Source organism: Cydia fagiglandana, chromosome Z (assembly GCF_963556715.1).
Source record: "Cydia fagiglandana chromosome Z, ilCydFagi1.1, whole genome shotgun sequence".
Lineage (NCBI taxonomy): Eukaryota > Metazoa > Arthropoda > Insecta > Lepidoptera > Tortricidae > Cydia > Cydia fagiglandana.
In genome coordinates this window covers 29,987,524-30,015,056 of record NC_085959.1, presented here as the reverse complement: position 1 = coordinate 30,015,056, position 27,533 = coordinate 29,987,524, and the positions used below count along the sequence as shown (strand labels likewise).

The following is a 27,533-nucleotide window of genomic DNA, read 5'->3' as shown; positions in this document are numbered from 1 at the left end:
ACAGACTATAAATATTTGACACATAGAGTGATATTCTAGGGATGGGGCGACGATTTTTAAGTTTACGATTCAGTAATGTTGCCATGCGCAAAAAATAAGCAGATAATGGTAAGGTTAAGTAGCTAACATATTATCGCACCGCACCGCGATCTTGGTGCGTCGCGCCCATAAGTAAGAGCGAGAAAGAGATATATTTTTCTTCAGCCCGCTCCAGACTATGCGCGTGAATCGCGGGCGAAGCCGCGAACGCGAGTGTGGAGTTGTTGGAAATCGTCTGTATAGTCTATGCCGTACATTGGTATAATAGATTTTCAATCTGTGGTCCATCTCTCTCTTTGTCTATGGCTCCCCGATCAAGCAGCCGTGTAAGATTGTGTCGTCCCCTTTATTATTTTATTAATTAATGTTTTTACATACAAAACTTATTTTAAATATGTGCTTGCTATCTCAAAGATCGATGTATAGTACGATATTAATGTGATGTTAATATACGCACTCATATGCCATTGCGTTATTCATTTACCGTGATCTCGGTTGTAATCCAACGCCTGTTTCCCTGTGCTCTCGCTCCTCATATTCCTAACAGGTTCAGGGCCTAGACACAAAAGCTTAAGAAAAGCTAAAAGGCGTTGTGATAATTACCAGATTACCCGAGTTACGGTCGGCAATGGCGCAACCAGGGACGACTGCATGCACGTGCGACATAACCTCCATATTCAGCTTAGTGAGATTGAAAGGCTTGGAAAAATGGATTAAATGGTAATTTGCTGTGATAATGGTGCTTACCCTCGACGGTTTATGGGGCTGCGTCGGTGGCACAGACACGGATACGACAAATGATGGACGGGCTTTAGCAAAAATGTGTCTGGCATGTGAACCACACCTCTACGTAATCGACGATGAAGAAACTGCTGAGATTCTACTGGAGGAGTTCACTGCACTAGTGTCTAGCCTTGAGACGGCTAACCTCACCAGCACCTTGACCAGTGAAGTGGTCAAAACTAGACTACTTCAAGAAGATCACAGACGAAGCCAATGTAATTGTAACACAACAGACAACTTAGCCTTTATGGCTACCAGGAAGAAGAAAACCAACAATAACATATGTACTTGCTGTCAGAACTGTCAGAAGATAGGCCACTGTTTTGAGAAGAAGCGAGAAGAAATGAAGAAAACTGGACAGGAGCACACTATGTCTGCTCCCGCTTACTCAGCAACACATTCCAAGGAATATGTGCTCGACAGCGGGGCTTCGGCTCTTAAGTCTGGTGACTTGTCTCTACTTCATGATGCCAAAAATAAGAAATGTGTGATCACAGTAGCCAATGGACAGCAACTTAATAGTGTAGTTATTGGTAAGGCTTTTATCTCTCCTGAATTGACTCTAAATGTGCCATATGTGCCTAATTTAGGGAAAAATTTAATGTCTGTTAGTGAAATTACTAAATCCGGTTATGTTGTAGTGTTGTCAAACAATTACTGCAATTCTAATAGTACAATATGTCAAATCACAGGCAATCAGTCATTAATTGTTAAAAATGAACTCTTCAAGTCTAATGTAGATGTGCAAACTGGACCTGACCCCCTATTAGGTAACTCTATGTCCCTGTATAGACAAGGATCCACGAGTGCCAATGCTGCTGCTGCTGTGCCTTTTACTTGGCACAAGCATTTAGGTGTGAACCATGGTATGTCTGTACTAGGTGGAGGGCATGAGTGTTGTGTCGTATTTCAGGCTGAAGACGGCGTGATGGCTCGGTGCATTGCCTGCCTTACTTGGAAGATGTGTGATACATCGTTTCCACAGTCAAGTGCAGAGCGTGCTGCCAACCTTCTGCACCTGGTGCTTTATGACTGTGCCGGACTGGTTCTTATACCCAGCTGGGGCGGAGCTCAGTATTTGCTGACATCTACCAATGACAAATTAAGATGTATCTTCAGCTGCTTTCTGAAGAAAAAGTCTGAGGTGAGTTCTAATTTAGTTAATTTTGAAACATTAATTGAAAGCCACACTAGATTGCATATTAAAGTTTTGTGTATTGACCAGAGTACTATAGGTTGCATTAAAAATTTGTCCAATTACCTTAAAAAGGAAAGCATTATTCACCAAACTATTTTTTCTCATTCTCAAGTTGGTACTAGTGAGAGATTTTGTCATATGTTTTTTGCTCGAGCCATGATACAAGAATCTCAGTTGCCTGACCGCTATTGGGGCGTGGCTAATATGACAGCCACTTATTTATCGCCTACCAGTGCATTGTCAAGTAGAATTCATGATTGTGTATGGACCGGATCTGATTGGTTAGATCTTCGTCGTCTACACATTTTTGGCTCTATAGCATACTCTCATGTGCCTAATCAGAAGAGATGTAGGCTGTATGATAAGGCAAAACAGCATGTTTTTGAAGAATTTGGTGAAATGTGCAAAGGATTTCGCTTAATAGATTCAGTTAATCCTAAAAGGGTTATTAATTCTAGGAGCGTTGTTTTACTTGAGGACAAATTTGTAGATAATAATCTTTCACGTGCAAATGCTGACATTAGAGGAGCCAATTTTATTATTTTTGATAATCTCATGTATAATTTGAATGTTAATGAGCATTATAAAAATAATAATAGACAAATTGAGATTAATTCTTGCTGCAATAATGTTTTAAATACTTACTGTGATATTAGTATAGGTAGTAATGACTGTGATATTAGTCATAATATTCCAAAAAGCCATGATGATTGTTTGAATTATAATATATCTAATCAGGACTCAAATGGTTTCAGAGGAGGATGCGTGCTCAACAGTGCAGTCCCTCTGTCTGGCCTGTATCGCACATCTGAAGATACCATCGAGGATAGCGGCGAGGATGTGGTGCTGTGTAGCCCCGTCACCTTTCTACCGCAACCTTCTGCATCTTCAGAATTTGTGAGCCGATGTTGGTGGAAGTGTTTCTTGTTCCGACCAAATCTCGCCCAGTGTGGAGTACCTGAGGTATTTTCCCGAAAAGGTTTGATAATTTCCCACATGTCATCTCTTGGCTGCAGCAAGTTTATCAGTTTCATCACAGGAGCCGTCTACTTTCTCCGGCCGTGTATTCACATAAAATACATGAGTGGATACGGTGCCATGGAAGGTATTAGCTCTGTGGTTATTTTCAACGTGTAGGAGTTAGTCGACCGCTCACACAGTTGACTGCCCTCAGAGTTTGTTGACCATCTGTTGAATGTTATTTTTGGTGGAAACATTTTTTTTTATGTTCTTACAGCCACTAGGCACTTGTTGTTACTTATCAGGTTATAGTTAAAAAGAGGAAATTGATTATTTTGATACTTATTTGCCTGTGGTTTAGACATTCAACATCAAATTTGGATTATTATTGCAAATCAGTTGGTTCTGAGTATGAATCTTATTGACGTTACCACGTTTTTTTTTGGTGAGTTAGTTAAAGATCTGGAGCAGCCAACCGGTTTCCAATATTAGTAATAACAGATATTTACTTAAAAATAAAATGTATTTGTAGCTAGCCACAAACATAACTAGCTTGAGCCCAATGTTAAATATTAAAATTTCCACATGTTGCTCTCAAAAACAGATACCTAATGTACATACAAAAAGGAATATGAGCTATGTGTATGTCAGCTGTTACCTATAACATGCTATTATTGGCTTATGTAATAAGACTGAGTACACAATTATAAGGCTGTAAATAATATTTGTCAATGATTTTTATGTTTTTTTTAATAATAATTGTATTCAGACAGTTACATCATTGCAAAAACAGCACCTTGAAATACGTCATCTTGTAATTTAAAAAATTGTTTAGGGATGAACGTTATTATGTACAATAATGTAACTGTTTTAAACTAGCATGATTATATATACATAGAGGCTGCTTGAGTGCTACAAATGTAAATTAGAAATGAGAAAAGTCTACAAGCATGATGACAATGTTTATACTTAAATAGTTGCCTATACGACTACTAGGCTCACTTATGTTTTGTGTCTGCTGTACTCGCCCAGACATTTTATATCTGTGTAGCCAGTCAAGTCAGTTCAGTACATGTTTATGATAGGAGCCATTGGCGGACTGCAGGGCGAATATTGAGGTATTAAGCCATTACAATCAATTGTGGTCTTTATTTCGAAATCAGATAATACCTTGAAATAAACGTTTTTCAGACGCTAATTGTATTTGTGACATAACTGACCGCAAGTTTTATACTTGCTTTGTAGTTCAACTTTATAATAATGTCATCATTTAGGAAGCTAGGAAACAACTATGTGTTGCGCTTTCCTGTACAAAGAGTAAATTCTTTGTTTTTCTATTGTATGCAAGGGCATGTGCTTTATCAAGAATTTCTTGTTAGAAATAATTGGTAAACAATTCAATGTCAGTGTGATCTATGATAATCAAAGTGCATAGATGTTGTTAGTCAAAGAATCCTATAGTAAAACTAAAGATGTAGACTTGCGGAGAATATTGTGTTTAGACTTAATGCATGAAGTAAAAATTTGTGTAAAATGCTCATGTAAGTACTGATGAAATTTGTAAAATCTGAAACTGAAATGTATAACTAAATACTCGGAGTCATAGCTGTTGTTGCTTGTTATGTTCAGAGTAATCATCATCATACCAGTTAGTTTCTATTTTATCTTGTTCAGTACTTGTTCAATATTCTATCATGGTATCCTGTTGTAAGATTATCCAATGTACAACATAAGGAGGCGTGTTGGAAATCGTCTGTATAGTCTATGCCGTACATTGGTATAATAGATTTTCAATCTGTGGTCCATCTCTCTCTTTGTCTATGGCTCCCCGATCAAGCAGCCGTGTAAGATTGTGTCGTCCCCTTTATTATTTTATTAATTAATGTTTTTACATACAAAACTTATTTTAAATATGTGCTTGCTATCTCAAAGATCGATGTATAGTACGATATTAATGTGATGTTAATATACGCACTCATATGCCATTGCGTTATTCATTTACCGTGATCTCGGTTGTAATCCAACGCCTGTTTCCCTGTGCTCTCGCTCCTCATATTCCTAACAGGAGTCGATTTCGCTGTCTGCGAACATCGACGCCACACTTGCGTTCGCGGCTTCGCGCCGCAATTCGCGCACGAGTGTGGAGGGGGCTTTCCAGACGGAAACAATTGTTCGATCCATGAAATGTATACTTGGTCAAGCAGATCTGGTCAGTAGAAAAAGGCGGCAAATTTGAAAAATTTAGGCGCGTAGGGATCTCTTCCCATAGAAAATTTGAATTTCGCGCCTTTTTTTATTGATAAGATTTGCAAACCAGCTATAATTAGAATAGAATGACAGAGAAAGGTGCCTGCAATTTGCACGCACCGCGACCCTTCGCACCGGTAAGTGAGGGCGAGAAAAAGATATCTGTTTCTCGCTCTCATTCATGAGTGCGACGCACCAGGGTCGCGGTGCGGTGCGATAGTGTGTTAGCTACTTTAAATGAGTATAGTTTTCCTGGTTCTTAGGCCCCGTTCGCACGACAGCTTTTTCAACGCGCGTTAAAAAAAGCGTTTGAATGACACAAATGGATAACCATTTATGTATTCACACGACAACTGTGACGCTTTTATTCAGTGTTGTTGGATTTTAGACTTTAAGCTTTGGTCGTTAAGTCGAATTTAGAGTGCGACCAGATTCAAGCGCTTTTTTAACGCGCGTTGAAAAAGCTGTCGTGCGAATGGGGGCTTACTGACTGTCAAATTGGTTTGACCAGAGATACATATGGTTGACGAACTATAATTAAGTCTTCGTCACACAGGCGCGTTTTACGGGTGGCGCGCGAGCGGGGCGTGAGCGTTTTATATGTAAAGTAGCTATAGGTGGTCAAGCAAATCTTGTCAGTAAAAAAAGGCGTGAAATTAAAATTTTCTATGGGACGATATCCCTTCGCGCCTACATTTTTCCAATTTGCCGCCTTTTTCTACTAACAAAGAAAAGAGATATACGTTTCTCGCTCTCACTTATGGGTGCGACACTCCAAGGTCACGGTGCGGTGCGATAGTCTGTTAAGCCCCCCATTCACACTCTACCTTGTAGTTCGCCTCGTAATCCGCCTCGTTGGGTAGGATCGTGTATGGGGGTTGCGGACTACGAGCCGTCCTACAAACTCAAGTAGGATGCCATAGTACTGGTGATGGACGGCAAAACAGAGGGCCTACCGCGAACCACGTTCGACGTGTTGCCCCTCCGTCGCGCGTGTAAATTCGTACGTAAGTGTGACAGGGCAGGGGTGCTGCCTAGCACGTCCAACGTGGTTCGCGGTAGGCCCTTAGTACCGTGTGTAAGCTATTTCTTGCTCCGTAGTCCTGTGAGGCGGACTACAAAGTAGGATGGTGTGTGAGCTATATCTTACACCGTAGTCCTGCAAGGCGGACGACAAGGTAGGAGTGTGAATGAGGGGCTTTAGTTACGCGGCGCGCCCCGCTCACGCGCCGCCCGGAAAACGCGCCTGTGTGACGAAGCCTTTACAGAGAATTCTTATTAATAGTTTTTAACAGAAGTAGACCGTTGGATCTGACCTAAGTTTCTGAGTTACACACTCTCTTTTTGTATTATTTAACGAAGACTTCCTTATTCCTTCGGGACTGATCGAATCGGTCGATTTGATCAGTAATGAAATTGGCGTCAATCTCCAATTTTAGATTTATGGTGATATTAGAGCCCTCTTAATTGAATAAACGGGTATGTCCTTAAACCACGTCCAAGACCACCGGTGGACAGGCAGCAGCGTCCCTCAAATTCGGTGTACTCGACTGCGATCGCCAACCCGCCTGCCAAGCGTGGCGATTATGGCATTCACCCCCCAAAAAAGGGGGAGGCCTATGTTCAGCAGTGGACGTCTTATGGCTGAGATGACGATGATGATGATGATGAAATTGAATAAATGCCCCAGAACGAAAATACTAACCTCACAAATTGGTATTCTTGCGTCGGTCATTATCGGTGGTTGAATTCGGTGAGCCAAATTGGTATTTGCGTCCGCACCTCCTGATTCGATCGGGCAATTGAATCAGATTGGCGAAAAATGGACTAATCTGTGGCCTATTTTATAAAGCTACAAGTTACAATTTACAAGCGGAAGTCTCTTTCTAACTCTATGTGTTAGAACGAGACTTCCGCTTGTAAATTGTAACTTGTAGCTTTATAAAATAGGCCACTGGATATGCCTTTAATTGACAAGAGTTTAAAGGATATCATACAAATACGACGGAATTAAAATAAAAGGTAACTTGCGTATACTGTTGTGTATTGCTATTGAATATAGTTCGTTTTTTTTAGCATTAGAAAGAACTCCACAGAAGCAAGCGTGCAGTCTTTATCGGGCTCTTTAATTGTTAATAATTATTGAATTATCTAATGTAGCATGGTCAATACATATAATTTACTTCAAATTATTACCGCTGAAAGTGCCGGATTTGGAACCAGAAGCTTACTTCTGCGAAGTTCTTTCTAATGCTAAAAAAAACGGACTATAGCTTGGATTGCTCATGATAAAATTAATCTTGATTGAATTTCTTTCAGATCAAAAATCAAGCCTCAACATCGCAATCCCTCAACTCAAAAAAAAGATTCCGATTGTTGACGCCAGAGATATAATTATTTCCAAAAAGCGTGCACAAATAACAGATGCACGTGAAATATTAGCTGAACTAGCTCACAGATTAATAATATGTGTCTACAGATTAGTATAGCCGCCCGTCATACTTTTTTTTTCTATTTATTTTTAGAGCTTGTCACTGAGGTGAACATGTCGCTCCATAAAAAACTACAAATTTATACATTCTTACAACTAACTTATTCTATATACTAAAGCCTTTCGTACAAGCTGCAATAGCATCCGACGAAGGAGCAGCCAGGACACTATTGCAGCCCCCAACATAGCATTATGGCTTACGCCCGTCATACTGGGTCATACTGAACAACTTTTTCTATCGGACCAACCCCGAAATCCCAAAAAAAATATTGGCCTTCCCATAGAAAACGTCGACATCCACTCGATCAAAATGTATGAAACGGCCAAAAAAGCTTAAGTGATTACGAAGTTGGTCCCATTATAAATGTCATAACTGAAAAATTTGAATTTGATTAGCCTAGTAGCCAATCAGGTAGCGGTGATTGCTAAAGGGGCTTATACATAGAACACGGACCTAATGTAAAGCGCCCTCCAGACTATGCGCGTGAATCGCGGGCGAAGCCGCGAACGCGAGTGTGGAGTCTAGTTCGCTGATATGCGAAATCGACTCCAGACTCGGCTTCGCGCCGCGATTCGCGCACGAGTGTGGAGCGGGCTTAACGATGCATTTTTACAAATCGGTCGTTAAGCCCCCTCCAGACTATGCGCGTGAATCGCGGGCGAAGCCGCGAACGCAAGTGTGGCGTCGATTTCGCAGATTGTTCACGCCTTCGCGCCTTGTTCTCCGTTTTTTGTCGGTATTTCGGCCCGCGTCAAAGGAGACGCGAAGCGCGAACTTGCAAGACTCCACATTACACACTATTTTGGCTCTTCTGTGGCAAGATAATTATACGAGTATTATGATTATATTATATTAAGCAGCTATATTTTACGGTTTCACAAGAAAACAAAATGGAAAAACAGCTAAATCACGTATGATGCCATGGATAACTAACAGTTAAACTCGATCAGCTGATGCTTTTCCGCCATCTTGCCGCAAACCAAACTGCGAAATCACCGTGAAGTGTGCGAGTGTGGAGTCATATAGTAGAAGAGCCGGCCGCAAATTTTCTAACCGACTTGATACCACGATGAAATGCACAATGGTTTCCCATAAAAGTGATGCTAAGTCCGAATTCGATAGTCTGCCACGGCGGAACTTGCCGAAAGTACGAAAAAGAAGGCCACTTCCGGTGCGAAAAAAGGGGGCTGATTTAACCCATCTGATACCGAAATAATAGTTATGGCAGCAGTTAGAAATTTACATGTAGACACATAAAAGCGAAGTCTGCCAGTATTTTTTTTGCCGGAAGTGCTTGGCAGACGCTCTCAAAGGTGGCCAACGGGACCCCTAATTTAACCCATCTGATACCACCATGAAACCAATTCCAGTTGGTAGGTATGAACCCTCATGTCAGGAATATATAAGTCTGCCAAGGCTTTTCCTGCCGAAACACCTTGGCAGACGAGATTATGTAAGCAAGGTCGGCATCGGTTACCCTACACTAACCCATCTGATACCACCATGAAACCAATTCCAGTCGGTAGGTACGAACCCCCATTTTAGGAATATATAAGTCTGCCAAGGTTTTTCCTGCCGAAACACCTTGGCAGACGAGATTATAAACAAGATGACCATCGGTTACCGTACACTAACCCATCTGATACCGCCATGAAACCAATTCCAGTCGGTAGGTATGAACCCTCATTTCAGGAATATATAAGTCTGCCAAGGCTTTTCCTGCCGTAACACCATGGCAGACGAGATTATGTAAGCAAGGTCGGCATCGGTTACCCTACACTAACCCATCTGATACCACCATGAAACCAATTCCAGTCGGTAGGTATGAACCCCCATTTTAGAAATATATAAGTCTGCCAAGGTTTTTCCTGCCGAAACACCTTGACAGACGAGATTATGTAAGCAGCATCCACATACGAGGGATCCGTATTTTGGGATTATACAGATTACGGACATCATTAATAGCTGTAAGCTTATTTATTACTTTATGCTTATACATATTTGTATATAATTATGTTACTAATTAAAATATATTTATAATTTATTAAACCTAAACTTAATACATTGGGAATTCATTACCTGCTTACGGCAGTAGTAGGGATAAGTGGGTGAGTTCTGGCTCACTGAGCCAGGCCAACAGTCCCTCCCCCTTTTTTCCCTTGTTGAGGCCCTGCAACCTTGCCTTGAACCCAAACTAATGTCATTGTAGCTCGAATCTAACCTAATCTATTTTTATTGCTTTTAGAATATTTCAATTATCTACTTTTGCAAAATTAAAGGTTGAAATCTCTATTTCGCAAAATGGAATTTTAATGTGACTTTAATGTATGTGCAGTCTACTTAGTAATTGGGTTTAAAGATATAAAAACACACATTTTATTTCCTATCCTAAGTATCCTATCCTAAGTTTATTCAAATAATATTCTGAACATATATAGTAATTAGACTGGTCATATTTTTCATAAAATCGATTTCGACTGGCAAAGCATATTACTTTTTGGCAACCGGGTTTTTTAACCTAATTAGACCCCGCTGAATTCGAATTTGCCGGTTGCTCGATCGAAATCTTGACCGGAAGTGAGATATTTGACATTAAAGGTCCGTTTTTTTCGTTTTTCGTAAATAACTCTTAAACGGTGGCACATAGCAAAAAATGTTCTATTACATAAGTATTTTGCATAAAATTGCCTACAAGAAAGAATCAGTAGAATTTTTCGCTAGGATCAATATTAAAAGAGATTTTAACGCGGGAAATTTAATTATAATCACTTCTAAGGTCCCGTTTTTTAGGTTTTCGTAAATAACTCATAAACGGTGGCCACTATCAAAAAATGCTGTAAGACGTTAATAATCTACACAAAATTTTGAACAAAAAAGATTCAGTACACTTTTTGCAGGGATCAATATTTAAAAAGATAATAAAGAGGGAAAATTAATTATAATAAATTCTAAGGTTCCTTGTTTTTATTTTTTCGTTAATAATTTGAAAAGTATGACTCATAGCAAAAAAAAATAATATATAAATAATAAACGTAAAATTTCCTACAAGAAACATTCAGAACACTTTTCGCTAGGATCAATATTTAAAAAGACAAAGCAGCGGGTAAGTTAATTATAATCAATTTTAAAGTCCCTTTTTAGTTTTTTGTAAATAACTCGTAAACGGTGTCCCATAGCGAAATAGGTTTTTAAGAATAAATTATCTACATAAAATTTCCTCCAAAAAACATCTAGAACACTTTTCTCTAGGATCAATATTTCAAGCGATATTAAAGGAAGAAAGTTAATTACAATCAGTTCACAGGTCACTTTTTTTTAGTTTTTCGTAAATAACTCGTAAACGGTGGCCCGTTGCAAAACAATATTCTACATAAATATTAAACATAAAATTGTCCACAAAAAAGGTTCTGTACACTTTTTCGCTACGATCAATATTTAAAGAGATATTAAAGGGGGTAAGTTAATTATAATCAATTTCCAGGTCCCTATTTTTAGGATTTCGCAAATGACTCGTAAAATAAGGCTCATAGCAAAATAAGTTCTTAATAGTAGGGTCAGTAAGGTCATTTAGCATGCACTTTAGTCTCAGGCGATGCCGCTTGGCACGATTGTTCCTTAGGTCAAACAAAGTTGATCTGACCCGGTAGACAGGAGATCGTACCATGCAGACCCCCCAAAAAGGGGGGGTGAAAGGGTCGGCTCCCCAGGTCCAATCTATGCTATATTCCTTCCTAGTCTTAGCAACTAGGTCAAGTTATATATCATTTTCGTATAAATAAGGGACGAGGAATTCATTTTTGAAAGAATTATTATGCCTTTCCATACAAAAAAAAATATTTTCGTATAAAACATGAAAATGTTATGTAATTTTTGGTGACAATTTTGGATAGTACAATCACAGTGTGACGATTTGCACTAAATAAAAAATTGGACGATGTAGCCCATGTATTCTTTATTCTGAAAAATATCACTCTAAAGTAGGCATTCATACATTTTTTTGTAGTAAAAAAATATTTATAGCGTATGGCGGTAACGATTTCCATACAAATGGAACTATGCCCTAAGTCAATGATTAAAAATGTTTACTAAAACACTGAATTTGGCATTTTAAAAGTTTAAATATAATGTTTGAATAATTTTTCCATGCGTTATTGCCCTTTTTTGGTACAAATTTGTTGTTTTTATTTTTCTTCCATACCAACTTTCTCCCCCCGATTTCCCCCCTTAAGGGTAGATATTTTTAAATTTGTTTTTTTAACTAACTTATACCTTTAGTAATTAATCGATGTTCAAACTTTCAGGTTAAAATGTTCAGTAGTTTGGGATCTACATGTGTTTGAGCTAAAGACATTTTATTTCATAATATCCCATACATTATAATACCTAACAAAACTCTGCTTACTTCCAGACATCATACAATCTAAACCCCTGAAGATATAAAGCTGAAATTTTCAACATCAATTAAATGCAACAGGTTTAAGTTTAAGATAAAATAAAATTTTATAAAATCAACGCTTAAGGGGGGCAAATAAGGGGGGGAGAAAGTTTGTATGGAAGAAAGATATAAACAACAAAGTTGTACCAAAAAAGGGCAAAAACGCTTGGAAAAATTATTAAAACATTATATATAAACTTTTAAAATGTCAAATTCAGTGTTTTAGTAAACATTTTTAATCTTTGATTTTGGGCATAGTTCCATTTGTATGGAAGTCGTTACCGCCACGCGCTATAATTTATTTTTTTATTACATAAAAATGGGCTACATCGTCCAATTTTTTATCTAGTGCAAATCGCCACACTGTGATTGTAACATCCAAAATTGTCACCAAAAATTACATAACATTGTCATGTTTTATACGAAAATCATTTTTTTTTGTATGGAAAAGCATAATAATTCTTTCAAAAATGAATTTCTCGTCCCTAATTTATACGAAAATGATATATAACTTGCCCTAGTTGCTAAGACTAGGAAGGAATATAGCATAGACTGGACCTGGGAGCCGACCCTTTCACCCCCCCCCCTTTTTGGCGGGTCTGCATGGTACGATCTCCTGGCTACCGGGCCAGATCAACTTTGTTTGACCTAAGGAACAATCGTGCCAAGCGGCATCGCCTGAGACTAAAGTGCATGCACTTCCATACATTTGTGTTCCTTACTGACCCTACTATTAATGTTCTTGTAAATAAATAATCGATATAAAATTTTCTACGAAAGACATATGGAACACTTTTCTCTTTTTAGGGTTCCGTACCTCAAAATGAATAAAAACCGGCCAAGCGCGAGTCGGACTCGCGTTGCAAGGGTTTCGTACATTACCCAATTTTTAACAGTGTATTTTATATATGTGAAACGCGAGTGAATTGCCTTTAAAAAACCTGTAGGGATCGGTTCAAAAACTATAAGTTATGTCCGACTCGCGCTTGACTGCATAATTCTAATAGGTTTTCCTGTCATCTATAGATTCTATTCTGTGTATCTTTTCAAAATTTTAGACCCAGTAGTTTCGGAGATAAAGCCCCCTTCCCCAAAATAAAACATTAAAATACAAAAAATACCACCCCCCCCCCTTTATCTCCGAAACTACTGGGTCTAAATTTTGAAAATAAAATAAAATAAAATAGTTCTTTACCTATATAGACGTAAACCTAAAAATAGGGACCTGGAAATTGATTATAATTAACTTACCCCCTTTAATACCTCTTTAAATATTGATCGTAGCGAAAAAATGTACAGAATCTTTTTTGTGGACAATTTTATGTTTAATATTTATGTAGAATATTGTTTTGCAACGGGCCACCGTTTACGAGTTATTTACGAAAAACTAAAAAAAAGTGACCTGTGAACTGATTGTAATTAACTTTCTTCCTTTAATATCGCTTGAAATATTGATCCTAGAGAAAAGTGTTCTAGATGTTTTTTGGAGGAAATTTTATGTAGATAATTTATTCTTAAAAACCTATTTCGCTATGGGACTCCGTTTACGAGTTATTTACAAAAAACTAAAACGGGACTTTAAAATTGATTATAATTAACTTAGGGGTCATCCATTATTTACGTCACACCAATTTCTAGGTTTTTTGACCCCTCCCCCCCCCTTGTCACACTTGGTCACATTTGGCAAACCCCTCCCCCCCTAGTGTGACGTCACATTTTTTCTACGAAATCGCCAAATCGAATTAAGTAAGTACCTAAGTATTTTTAATATTTTATCAAAATATTTTTGACGATATAAATATTAGTAATTTTATAACCCAAAACTGCTTAGGAAAGAAAATTAAACGATTAAAAACTATTTTCGTTTTAAAAACTTGTTATTTAAATGTACAGCGAACTAAATAATTTAAATAAATTTTCGGTTACTGATGAAGTTAAAGTGACGTCACAAAGTTTGTGTCTCCCCCCTCCCCCATGTCACAATATGTCACATTTTCTTGACCCCCTCCCTCCCCCTAAACGTGTGACGTAATTAATGGATGACCCCTTACCCGCTGCTTTGTCTTTTTAAATATTGATCCTAGCGAAAAGTGTCCTACATGTTTCTTGTAGGAAATTTTACGTTTATTATTTATTTATGTATAAGATTTTTTTTGCTATGAGTCATACTTTTCAAATTATTAACGAAAAAATAAAAACAAGGAACCTTAGAATTTAGTATAATTAACTTTCCCTCTTTACTATCTTTTTAAATATTGATCCCTGCAAAAAGTGTACTGAATCTTTTTTGTTCAAAATTTTGTGTAGATTATTACCGTCTAATAACATTTTTTGATATTGGCCACCGTTTATGAGTTATTTACGAAAACCTAAAAAACGGGACCTTAGAAGTGATTATAATTAAATTTCCCGCGTTAAAATCTCTTTTAATATTGATCCTAGCGAAAAATTGTACTGAATCTTTCTTGTAGGCAATTTTATGCATATTACTTATGTAATAGAACATTTTTTGCTATGCACCACCGTTTAAGAGTTATTTACGAAAAACGAAAAAAACGGACCTTTAATGTCAAATATCTCACTTCCGGTCAAGATTTCGATCGAGCAACCGGCAAATTCGGATTCAGCGGGGTCTAATTAGGTTAAAAAACTCGGTTGCCAAAAAGTAATATGATTTGCCAGTCGATCAAGAAGGAGAGCGATTTTGTTTTTTTTTGTCTAGTCTAAATATCATTACTTATTCTGTGTACAGTGGAGAAAACGAATGAAATCATGCAATTTGATTTTGCTATTTTTAAATAAAGAGTAACTAAACAGTATTTTCCACAGTTGTTGGTAATGATACCATCTCTTACAATTTCTCTTCATGAACATTTTATCATACCTAAGCTTCCAGTTTTCGCCCGAATTAATCAAAAAATTCACCAACTCCATTTACACCAACCAAATAGAAAACGAGTCCGTGTCCGAATTCGCGATCTCGAGTTCGGGTCCGCGTCCGGGTCCAGGTTCAGGTAGAAGTCGAATTCAAAATCTTGCTTGTTTTGCCAGTGGGGTAACTTGCTTAACAATCAATTAGAAAAAGACAAGTCGTCGAGGAGTTCCGTTCTGACCACCATCAGCAATACCACTTCATCATATGCTACTGTTCTTAATGTAAATCCTTGTTTGCCTGATGAAAATACAAGAGTCACTATACAATGCCATTAAGATTTGTAGAGTTCCCTCGATTCCTTATGGATCCCATCATCAGAACTTGAGCTTCACGATAATATGACTTAAAAATCTAACGTGCTTAACAAACATAACGAAGAGGACAAATCCCCAAACATGAGCTATGCGTCGTTGAAGAGTTCCATTCTGATCATCAGCAGTTTCACTTCATCAAATGTCACAATTCTGAATGTAAATGCTTGGTTTGTTTAAAATACACCAGTATCACTATATGTTAGGGTGGTTCAAAAAACATTTTTTTTCCTAAGGGGCACCCCCTTATTTTGTTACACTTATTATGTTGATAAAATACACCAAGTTTCTTAATTTATCTCAACTATACTTCGTTTTTTTAGCATTAGAAATTAGGTAAACAATCTTGATGTGTCTTTTAATTGAAAAACACATTTTAAGAATAAGTTACGGCAAATACACTCGCGTGCAAAAGTATTGCATCACTTTGCATTTTTTCGTCCGCACCCAATATCTTTGTAATTCTAGAGCCGATTCTGAAAATTTTGGTATCAACTGAAAGATTATAATCTAACGCATTAGAAAATTGGGAAATTTAATGAAATTTCAAATCTGAAGACTAAAAAAAATCAGAAACTGAAAGTAGCGACATAATGGTCGAGAAATAAATTTAGGAAAGTTAAGAATAAAAGTCATTTATTTAATACAAAATAAATTATTATTATTAAATTAATACCTGGTGTTGCCACCCCTAGCCCTCCTCACACAAATCAAGCGGTTTTTCATAGACCTAATTCATTTTCTAATGAAATCTTGTGGAATAGCGTCCCACTCCTCCAGCAAGGCTCCCTTCAGCTCCTCAACATTGGCCGGGGCAGGATTCCGCTTCCGAATCCTCCTTTTCAGGTAGTCCCACACGTGGTCAATGGGGTTAAGGTCCGGGCTCATCGCTGGCCAGTCCATGGTGTCGATGCCCACTTCGAGAAGGTAGGCTGCGGTGGCCCTAGCGGTATGACACGGGCATTATCCTGCATTTGCAGCGGTCAATCCACCGCCACGGCCTCCGCCAGGCACGAAAACCAGCTCTGTTCGCGCGTCGTAGGAAACGCCGCCCCAGAACATCACGGATCCACCGCCATAGGCGACCCTTTCGGAGAAGCAACATTGGGCGAACCGTTCTTCTGGCCTTCTGTAGACTCTTCCTCTTCGGTCACATCCATTCAAACATATTCTGCACTCGTCCGAGAAGAGAACTGGGGTCCATTGCTTAATGGTCCAGTCCATATGATTTTCTGCAAACTATCTTCGGGCTGTACGGTGTCGCGCCAGCAATCTGGGCCCTGTTGCAGGCCTCCTGGGTGTCAAGTTCGCTTTCTTGAGTCTTCTTCTTATTGTCCACTCACTGGCAGCCACTCCTCGTATCTCACGCAGACGCTGCTGGATGGCAACGCTTGTCAGGTGTCGATCTCGGAGAGATGTTGTGACAATGAAGCGGTCGTCCCTCTCTGATGTACTTTTTTTGCGGCCGCTTCTTGGTCTTGAAGTAAAGGATCCAGTCCGTTGGAACCTCTGGTAAACTCTGCAAACTGTAGATTGACTTAAATTCAGCGTGGCAGCTACTGAACGTTGGCTACGCCCCTCTTGCAGGAGCTGGACGACTTGGCGGACTTCAGCTTCAGTGGTTTCCATTTTTCACAGGTCTTCTTCACGGGAAAATATGCGGAGATGTGTACCGGTCAACTTTTGATAAGTGACTGATAACAACCCCTGCCCTACCCCCCGTTTTATAGGGGTCAAGGGTAGCGCAACTCGTGCGCGTGATAACGCGAAACTGCTCACAAATCGGGAAAATGCCGATAATTTGAAAAATACTAGGCCGTTTTCCATGTTTTTTAACTTTTCGTAAAGCTAAAACTTCAAGGGACATGATCCCATTAAAATAATTAATGGAAAATAACCGGTTTACAAAATTATTGGGTGCAGTTGAAAAAATGCAAAGTGATGCAATACTTTTGCACGCGAGTGTATGTAATAATTATTAATCTAGTACGATCATTTATATTCGTCTGCTTTCATAAGTAATAGTTTTTGAATTTTGGAAAGCGTTTTTCAATTAAAAGACATTCTAAGATCGCTTACCTTCTTGCAAGTTCTTTCTAATGCTAAAAAAAACGAACTATACAAGGGGGTGCTTAACCACGTTGAAATTTTGTATGTTGTTTGAAACCCAACAAAAAGAGTATTTATGTTTCAGAATTTTATTTAAATATCTGGTTTCACACTATTTGCACATGTGATGTATAAGTTTTGAAGTAGAAAAACATTTTCTTTCAAAATAATATCTTTTAAATCACACTTTCAAATAATGTGAAAACTACTACTTACATAAAAATAAAAAAAATTGTAACTTATTTTTTTTTGATTTCATACAATTTGAAAAATTTCAAAGGGGGTCCTTGTAGTTAAGATTGTAAGATTACAAACTTGGCGTATTTTGTCAACATAATAAGTGTAACAAAATGAGGGGGTGCCGCTTCTTCTAGCTAGAGTTTGAATTTTTCCCATACAAACGTGAACCACCCTTACAAGATTTGAAGAGTGCCCTCGATTCTTCATAAATCTCACCATCAGAACTGGGTTTTGACAAAGACGGAACCAATCTGTATGTATATACTTACAAGTTACAACTCAACTAAAAAAATAATTTTCAAAATCGATCCCGAAATGACAGAGATATCAAACATTAAAAAACCGAATTAATACCTCCTTTTTAGGGTTCCGTAGCCAAATGGCAAAAAACGGAACCCTTATAGATTCGTCATGTCTGTCTGTCTGTCCGTCCGTATGTCACAGCCACTTTTGTCCGAAACTATAAGAACTGTTGAAACTTGGTAAGTAGATGTATTCTGTGAACCGCATTAAGATTTCAACACAAAAAAAAAAATTTGGGGGTCCCCCATACTTAGAACTGAAACTTAAAATGTCTTTTTCATTAAACCCATACGTGTGGGGTATCTATGGATAGGTCTTCAAAAATGATACAATACAATACTCTTTATTGCACGCCTCACATACACTTAGTTTACAATAAATGGACAATAACATAAACAAAGACAATAGAGGTAACAACAAGCGGTCTTATCGCTTATGAAATTGAGGTTTCTAATATCATTTATTTCTAAACTGAATAGTTTGCGCGAGAGACACTTCCAAAGTGGTAAAATGTGTGCACCCTCCCCTCCCCCTTTAACTTCTAAAATAAATTTAACTTCGCACTGAATGATGACATCGTACGGGGCTTAAAGCCCCCGTAACGCAGTGAACGTGTTAAAGTCACATTAAAATTCCATTTTCGAAATAGAGATTTCAACATTTAACTTTGCAAAAGTAGATAATTGAAATATTCTAAAAGCAATAAAAATAAATTAGGTTAGATTCGAGCTACAATGACATTAGTTTGGGTTCAAGGCAAGGTTGCAGGGCCTCAACAAGGGAAAAAAGGGGGAGGGACTGTTGGCCTGGCTCAGTGAGCCAGAACTCACCCACTTATCCCTACTACTGCCGTAAGCAGGTAATGAATTCCCAATGTATTGAGTTTAGGTTTAATAAATTATAAATATATTTTATTAATAACATGTAAGATACAAATATGTATAAGCATAAAGTAATAAATAAGCCTACAGCTATTAATAATGTCCGTAATCTGTATAATCCCAAAATACGGATCCCTCGTATGTGGATGCTGCTTACATAATCTCGTCTGTCAAGGTGTTTCGGCAGGAAAGGCCTTGGCAGACTTATAAATTCCTGAAATGAGGGTTCATACCTACCGACTAGAATTGGTTTCATGGTGGTATCAGATGGGTTAGTGTAGGGTAACCGATGCCGACCTTGCTTACATAATCTCGTCTGCCGTGGTGTTACGGCAGGAAAAGCCTTGGCAGACTTATATATTCCTGAAATGAGGGTTCATACCTACCGACTGGAATTGGTTTCATGGCGGTATCAGATGGGTTAGTGTACGGTAACCGATGGTCATCTTGTTTATAATCTCGTCTGCCAAGGTGTTTCGGCAGGAAAAACCTTGGCAGACTTATATATTCCTAAAATGGGGGTTCGTACCTACCGACTGGAATTGGTTTCATGGTGGTATCAGATGGGTTAGTGTAGGGTAACCGATGCCGACCTTGCTTACATAATCTCGTCTGCCAAGGTGTTTCGGCAGGAAAAGCCTTGGCAGACTTATATATTCCTGACATGAGGGTTCATACCTACCGACTGGAATTGGTTTCATGGTGGTATCAGATGGGTTAAATTAGGTGTCCCGTTGGCCACCTTTGAGAGCGTCTGCCAAGCACTTCCGGCAAAAAAAATACTGGCAGACTTCGCTTTTATGTGTCTACATGTAAATTTCTAACTGCTGCCATAACTATTATTTCGGTATCAGATGGGTTAAATCAGCCCCCTTTTTTCGCACCGGAAGTGGCCTTCTTTTTCGTACTTTCGGCAAGTTCCGCCGTGGCAGACTATCGAATTCGGACTTAGCATCACTTTTATGGGAAACCATTGTGCATTTCATCGTGGTATCAAGTCGGTTAGAAAATTTGCGGCCGGCTCTTCTACTAATACGTCAACTTCGCGATATGTTCGCTCCGCGACGTCGCGGCGCGATTCACGCACGTAGTCTGGAGGGGGCTTTACAGCCGGTCGCAGCGACGGACTCTAAGCCCCCATTCGCACGAGAGCTTTTTCAACGCGCGTTAAAAAGCGCTTGAATCTGTCCGCACTCTAAATTCGATTTAATGACCAAGGCTTAGGTAAGTCGAAAATCTAACAACGCGTGATAAAAGACCGTAGTTCTGTAGAAAGCGACCAACTTTTTATATTTGTCAAAGTGACTTACACCCTAACTCAGTAGCTCTGGTCTCTTTCTGCATTGATAAAAAAATTGAGTTGGTTGTTTTCTGCATAACTACGGTCATTATTTAGCGCCACCGCTGTCGTGTGAATAAATACACATGTATCTATTGGTGTCATTCAAACGCTTTTTTAACGCGCGTTGTAAAAGCGCCCGTGGGAATGGGGGCTAAAGGCGTATCCTGACCAGATCCTGACTAGTAAATTTTTCGCCAATCTGATTAAATTGCCCAATCGAATCAGGAGGTGCGGATGCAAACACCAACTTGGTTCGCCGAATTCAACCGCCGATATTGACCGATATTACCGATAAAATGAGGTGCGGACGGTTGAATACCAATTTGTGAGGACTGACGCCACACTGTGGGCTGAAATTAGGCTGTCATTGACATAGAAACCGAAGTTATTTTTATGTTTTCTTGATTGAAATCGGTTTTGCTAGGATTGTTATAGTAACCTATGAATTTTAGACGATTAGGTATGAAAGTTGTGGAATGAGAGTTACGAATTAAAAAAAAAATCGGGGGCACTCCTGGGGGCCGATTTTTTAAATTCGACTACTCGATTTCGTGTATTAAATTTCGTTCAATAATATCTCTACTACTAGGCATTTAAATTCTACTAATAGAATTGAAAACGAGTGGTCAATACCACTCGATTCCCAATTTCTATCGCTAGTATTTCAAAAATTAGCATTTCGCCGTTTTCCACCGATTTCCGAACGATCGAACGATCGAATTTCAAAAATCGGCCCCCTGGAGTGCCGACAGAAGTGAAAACTCAATGACTAGTCCAAAATGTCTGCAGCACTACCTATGTATAATTGACCCATCCTCCTTACTATTGAAAAACTTTAGTTCCGAAATTGCTGGCTAGTGAGCTTAAATTTGTAGCGTTAATTGTTTAAAATTCGAATAGAAATTGTAAAGTTACCTTGCAGACCTCGCATCTAAATATATTTGGTCATGATATTCTGAGTTTTCACTTTTATTAGCGATTTTATCAAGATGCAGCTTTATTGAATTATATTTGAATAAAGTTAGAATGTAACTGAGATTCTCGTATTTCAGCCCGTACAAGATTAGAACATTGAGCTTTATTGCTTAAATAATATAAAAGTTCCAGTTTTAAATAATTCACCTGATTATGATACGTTATGACCTGGTTATGACTAAAGTTCTTTGGTGAATAACATTGTGCGTGACACATGACGTCAGCCGTCGTCGTCGTCGTTACGCGTTATGTGTTACGCTGTATCGAGTTTTCATTTTTTCCCCACCTCAAAAAGTGCTCAGCGCCGCTAAAGAAGTTTTCACTTCAAAAAAATGTATGGAGCAGGAACAAAAAATCATTATTACTTAGTCAAGAAACAAAACAAACCGTAATATCTTCGCAGGTGGTTATACTACGAATTATTTGTGATTTTTTGGCATACTACATATTATTATATCCGTCACGGGTGCGGCTTTTTTTAAAATCATTAATTGTTTCTATGGGAAAAGCACAAAAACCAAAGTCAACATAATATATATTAAGATTTTTTTTGACTGAAATGGGTCTTGCCCAGTATGTTTATGCTAAGTTGTAAGTTTCAGACGATTTGAGTCGAAAATACTAGTTATGATTTTTTTTCAAACAAAATGTATTTAGCCGGTACAAAAAAACAAAATATCTCACAACAGTTGACTTTGGTTTTCGTGCTTTTTCCATAGAAACAATTAATGTTTTTTTTTAAAAAGCTGCACCCGTGACGGATATATGTAATATGCCAAAAAATCACAAATAATTCGTAGTATAACCATCTGCGAGAATATTACGGTTTGTTTTGCGGTTCTTGAGTAGGTACTTAATAATGATTTCTTGTTTCTGCACCATACATTTTTTTGAAAAAAATTCGTAACTCGACAATTTTCATTCCAAAGCGTGTAAAATTCATAGAGTCGGACCAAAAAAAGTCTGTAGCGGATTTGATAGCCCACGCAGTGCAAGTGTCATTTAAACGTCATAATTTCATAGAAGTTTGACGTTTAAAATAACACTTTCACTGCGTGGGCTATCAAATCCGCTGCAGACTTGTATAGTACGATAGCTGCCTTTTAGGACAGTAAAAAAAAAAGTGGTCGGCCAAATCCTGTGTTGGCAGGTTAATGTGTCCGACCAATTTTGTGGTACCACGTAAGAGCTACAATTTACCTCATCGAAAAATAGAATGAAACAAACGGATTATAATAGATAAAATAAGCCTGTTGACTTATGGCTTAGTCGGCCTCACCTTAGCCGGGCAGTTTTTGCAGTCCGACCACATTTATAAAGAATAATAATTTCTTTATTGAAAATATGGTTTCTTCGCAGCTTGAACTTAACTTAATAATGCTAACTGAAAAAAGTCATAAGTAAATGAGTCCATGGAGCTAAGAGAAAAAGCTTTGAGTACCAAAAACTAAGGCAAATGACAAAGACCGTTTGTGTAGGCTGCAATTTAAGGAAGATAAATATTTTGGAAAGAGTAAATACACAGGTAAGCTAAGTTTTAACGAAGTAGTACATAATTTAGGGCATAATGGCTTGGCTACACATGCTGTATTCCATACGCATCATGACTTTGTGTACCTATCTGATGGGCGGGCGTATATGAAACGCCTTCTTGTACATGCAGGTGATCTAGGTATACACCAAAGCTTAGTTTTCAATCGAACACTTGTAATATAACAGGAAAAACTGCACGTGAGCCTTCCAAAATTTTAATAAATGGTAAAATACACAAGATTAACATATATTAAGTGATTATCTTTGTATCAAATCAGCCTTTTTTCCATCAACTGTAGCATTTCTCCTTCGAAGCTCGGTTAGTAGAAAAAAAATTCCCACCTTTTACCAGTGGTAACTACTGGGAATAAAAATTCCCAGTAGGTACCACCAAACCGAGTTGGTGGTAACTACTAGGATTTTTTTTCTCAGTAGTTACCAGTGGTAAAAGGTGGGAACTAGTGGAAATAACCCTTTTATTGTTAATAATTACTGTTCATCATAATCATCTTGTTATTTCTTCGACTCGCAAAGGCGTTATGTGCCCTTCAAACCATTTTATCTTATACATTTCATCTTTTAATGTCCAGTCACAATGTGTGGCATCAAATTTGATGCAAGTGGATTCTGCCGCACACCGCCACATTGAATTTGTGAAAGCCATCCGTAACAAGCCATACGTCAACAGGTTTATTTTAGCTATTATAATCCGTTTGTTTCATTCTATTTTTCGATGAGGTAAATTGTAGCTCTCACGTGGTACCACAAAATTGGTCGGACACAGGAACCTGCCAACACAGGATTTGGCCGACCACTTTTTTTTTACTGTCCTCAAAGGCAGCTATAGTACCATACAAGTTTCATACGATTTTTCGATAAAAAAATTTTGATGATTTTTTTATAATTTTGGTCGGACTGCAAAAACTGCCAGGTTAAGGTGAGGCCGACCAAGACATACGTTAACAGGCTTATTTTAGCTATTATAATCCGTTTGTTTCATTCTATTTTTCGATGAGGTAAATTGTAGCTCTCACGTGGTACCACAAAATTGGTCGGACACAGGAACCTGCCAACACAGGATTTGGCCGACCACTTTTTTTTTACTGTCCTTTTGAGGCAGCTATCGTACCATACAAGTTTCATACGATTTTTCGATAAAAAATTTTGATGATTTTTTAATAAATTTGGTCGGACTGCAAAAACTGCCAGGTTAAGGTGAGGCCGACCAAGACATACGTTAACAGGCTTATTTTAGCTATTATAATCCGTTTGTTTCATTCTATTTTTCGATGAGGTAAATTGTAGCTCTCACGTGGTACCACAAAATTGGTCGGACACAGGAACCTGCCAACACAGGATTTGGCCGACCACTTTTTTTTTACTGTCCTCAAAGGCAGCTATCGTACCATACAAGTTTCATACGATTTTTCGATAAAAAATTTTTGATGATTTTTTAATAAATTTGGTCGGACTGCAAAAACTGCCAGGTTAAGGTGAGGCCGACCAAGACATACGTCAACAGGCTTATTTTAGCTATTATAATCCGTTTGTTTCATTCTATTTTTCGATGAGGTAAATTGTAGCTCTCACGTGACCCAATAAATCTGGTCGGACTGCAAAAACTGCCAGGCTAAGGTGAGGCCGACCACTTTTTTTTTACTGTCCTCAAGGTCAGGTATCCTACCATACAAGTTTCATTCTATTTTTCGATGAGGTTTTTTTTGATGAATTTTTGTCCAACGTTTTTGCCATTTGTACAAAATCTGCCAGGTTAAGCCTAGGCCGACCAAGTGCGTTGGAAGCTACTAAATGTCAGGTACCTCTACAGGGTAGGTATATTCTATTTTTTGATGAGGTTTGTTTCATGCAGCCGGCCACCGGACTATTATTAAACGTCAAAACTTCTATGAAATTATGACGTATAAATAACATTTGCACTAGTTGCACTGCACTGCTTATAATGCTATCAAAATCATTGCAGAATTTTCTTGGTCTAACTCTATTCATTCACCAGTCAAGCTAACATGTAGATACAGGGTCAACCAAAACAGCCAAAAACGCGAGCGCAGCGAGCCCCAAATTTTTTGTTGACAATATCGCAAGGCTGGGTATCGATCTTCACCTGGGCCTAAAAGTCTGAAGTGCCCCCGTGAGGGGAACTTTCATGTGGAGTCAAAGCCGTGCTTCAGGCTTCAGGATAAGTAGTTGAGCACAGACTCCAACCTTCGGTCGGACACTAGTTTTGTGTGAGGAGAGAGATTAAACAACGATGCTGGCGGAACCGACGCTTCTATGACGTTACAAATACAAACCCGTAACGGTTCTTGCGGCCCTCAATTTACCGGATTTTTCTTTGATTTACCGGTATTATTGATTGACATTTCGGGCTTTTACCGATCAGCATCGGTAAAACTTGGGGTTTTCCGGTAAATCCTAGGTTTTACCGTACTTCGGGCTTATGTACAATTAAACGACGCATTAACACGGCAGGTGCACTTCGCCCCCCTCATCTTGGCAATGGCCGCGTAAAGCATCATCATCAGGCCTTTTATATATTTACAGATGATTAAAATAATTAAGCAGCATCTGTGATCTAGCGACAGGACCGCTCGTGGCTATATATATATATGACACAATTTTTGAACGGCATAATCGTCCACATTTCTGTCAAGTAATACGAGGGTCCGCACCAGGGATGTTGCGAATATTCGCATCCGCATCCGCGGAACATCCGCATTATTTTCAACATCCGCATTCGCATAAAATCGATGCGGAGCATCCGCATGATGCGGATGTCGACCAAGTAGGTAACAGGAACGTATTAGAGACGGCACCGCTGGCGTAAGTGTAAAGGCTCCAGTACACAGTGGTCAAGGATGGTCCATGCCAAGCCATGCTTTGCAATGCGCAACAGTAGGCCTATATCACGTAGGTGTTCACACAATGGTGCATAAAAAAAAAAAAAAAAAATTGCAGGCTCTGATTCATATAAATCTATAATAAACTGATAAGTCTCTTCATTGCTCCACAATGATGACATTTTGTGCTATTAACATTGAATCAAGCGGTCAAAAATTCAAGAAACTAAACAAACAATGGCGACTGTGTGAACACCACAGGCCACGGTACGCCACGATTCCTTTGAAGTGTGCCAAAAAACCGACAACTCCCCGATTGCTCACCACGGCTGATACAACTGACGGCAGTCGTCCGCCATTGCATACCATAGCATAGCCCCCTGTACACAATGGCCAGGGTGTGGCATGGCCCATCCTTCACTGTGTACTGGGGCCTTTAGGTAATTTCGTCATTATATATAACGAAATCGTCTAGATCCCGAAAAACCGGCCAAGTTATTGTTTATTAAATAAAACACACCTATGTGACGTCCCACAGGTAAAGGTACCTTATGGCGGTTGGCGCTTACGCTATTATTAACGCCGCTCCAATATTATTGCGGCGCCATGCGACGTAAGCGCCAGCCGCCATAAGGTACCTTTTGCCGTGGAACGTCACCTATATTCTTGTTCAAATACTAAACGGTTCGTTTTTTTGTAAATAAAAAATACTAAATATGTAACATTTGACGTTTTTTGAGTACCAAATCTTGACATCCGCATCCGCATCCGCGGATGTGAGGCTTTAAATATCCGCATCCGCGGATGTCATAAAAAATCTGCATCCGCAACATACCTGGTTCGCATTAAGGCGACCCTCATCGCACATATATGTCTTATTGCTCGTTTTCGGGCCAAGTCTTGAAACCAGGACCTAACATTGGTTACGCGACCTCTTAAAAGGTGTTCTTCCACTCAACGCGGTGTGTTGCTAGGTCTTTCCATGAGTTGCAGTGCTTTATTGTTAAACGCAATCATATTACGCTTTACGCAGTCTTTAAAGCGGAGTAATGACGTCTTACGTTGCACTTGCCTAATAGCACTGTCCATTCGTTAAACATGCCCTAGCCGCCGCAAACGTCTCTGTTTGAGTAGCGCGGTCTCAGATTATAAGCGCGGTGATACTAGGAAGCTTAACAAACTCCAGCGCACTTTCGTTGGTAACCAGTAACCCTGTCTTTCCATGTTATGTTTAGTATACCATACCTACCTACTCCGAAGGCAGCGCACGTGGAAGGTGTTAATTAAGTCTTCGTTCCTGATTAGCTTACGACGTTCAGGTTTCGGCCCCCTACAAGAGTATTCTCTAAAGACACAAGTTTGGTAGACAGTTATTATGGTCTTTGTCGTAAGGTGTTTGTTATTCCATACGAGTACTCTTGCATATAGCCCTTCGGTTTGCATTATAAGAATTCAGCTGTGACCCAGTTACACCTATACAAACTCTTTAGATAGAAATAGGTTTTTTTACCTTTTATTTTAGCATAGGTTTTTTTTAACGTAGTAGTTCCCTACGGTAAGTACCCTAAAAAGGGCAGCAAAATTAAGCCTACCAAAAATAAACGAAGTATTAAACACATTGGCTGCCCACCATCCTTCACCTAAAGTGTATCTCCCACGCCCTTTACAAATTTAGTGATCCCAGCATCTGACTATACATTTATTACTGAGGTCAATAAAGAGGTAACGAGCTTTCGATTCCACTGGTGATGTTCATGGGCACACAGAGAAGATTACGTGATCCCAACGGTGATGTTCAATGTTCATGGCAGCCAACGTGTTAAAAGATTAGCCTGCCAGGCTTTCCAGTTATATTAGGCTATATTGGTGTGCATATAAGTGAAACAACGACA

The 27,533-nt window shown here is 38.8% G+C and overlaps 1 protein-coding gene across 2 annotated transcripts; it reads left to right on the top strand.

Moving 5' to 3' along the window:
- Nucleotides 1-266: 266 nt before the first annotated feature.
- LOC134678253 (uncharacterized) lies at nucleotides 267-5,041 on the top strand. Of its 2 annotated transcripts, XR_010100168.1 has the most exons (3): nucleotides 267-1,355; nucleotides 1,736-1,966; nucleotides 2,776-5,041. XR_010100168.1 is itself a non-coding variant. In XM_063536725.1 (2 exons), exons 1-2 carry the CDS (start codon nucleotides 776-778, stop codon nucleotides 2,830-2,832), a joined length of 1,248 nt encoding a protein of 415 aa, XP_063392795.1. In that variant the 5' UTR covers nucleotides 267-775; the 3' UTR covers nucleotides 2,833-5,041. The 2 variants fall into 2 exon arrangements, 1 of the variants encoding a protein (XP_063392795.1); XM_063536725.1 differs by having other exon boundaries at nucleotides 267-1,966.
- The last annotated feature ends 22,492 nt before the right edge of the window (nucleotides 5,042-27,533 follow it).

Excerpts from the sequence above, each read along its gene's own strand:
- LOC134678253 (XM_063536725.1), top strand. The coding sequence starts at position 776 with ATGGTGCTTACCCTCGACGGTTTATGGGGCTGCGTCGGTGGCACAGAC. Across the intron at positions 1,967-2,775 it reads TTCTGAAGAAAAAGTCTGAG|AGGAGGATGCGTGCTCAACA; the intron begins GTGAGTTCTAAT and ends AAATGGTTTCAG.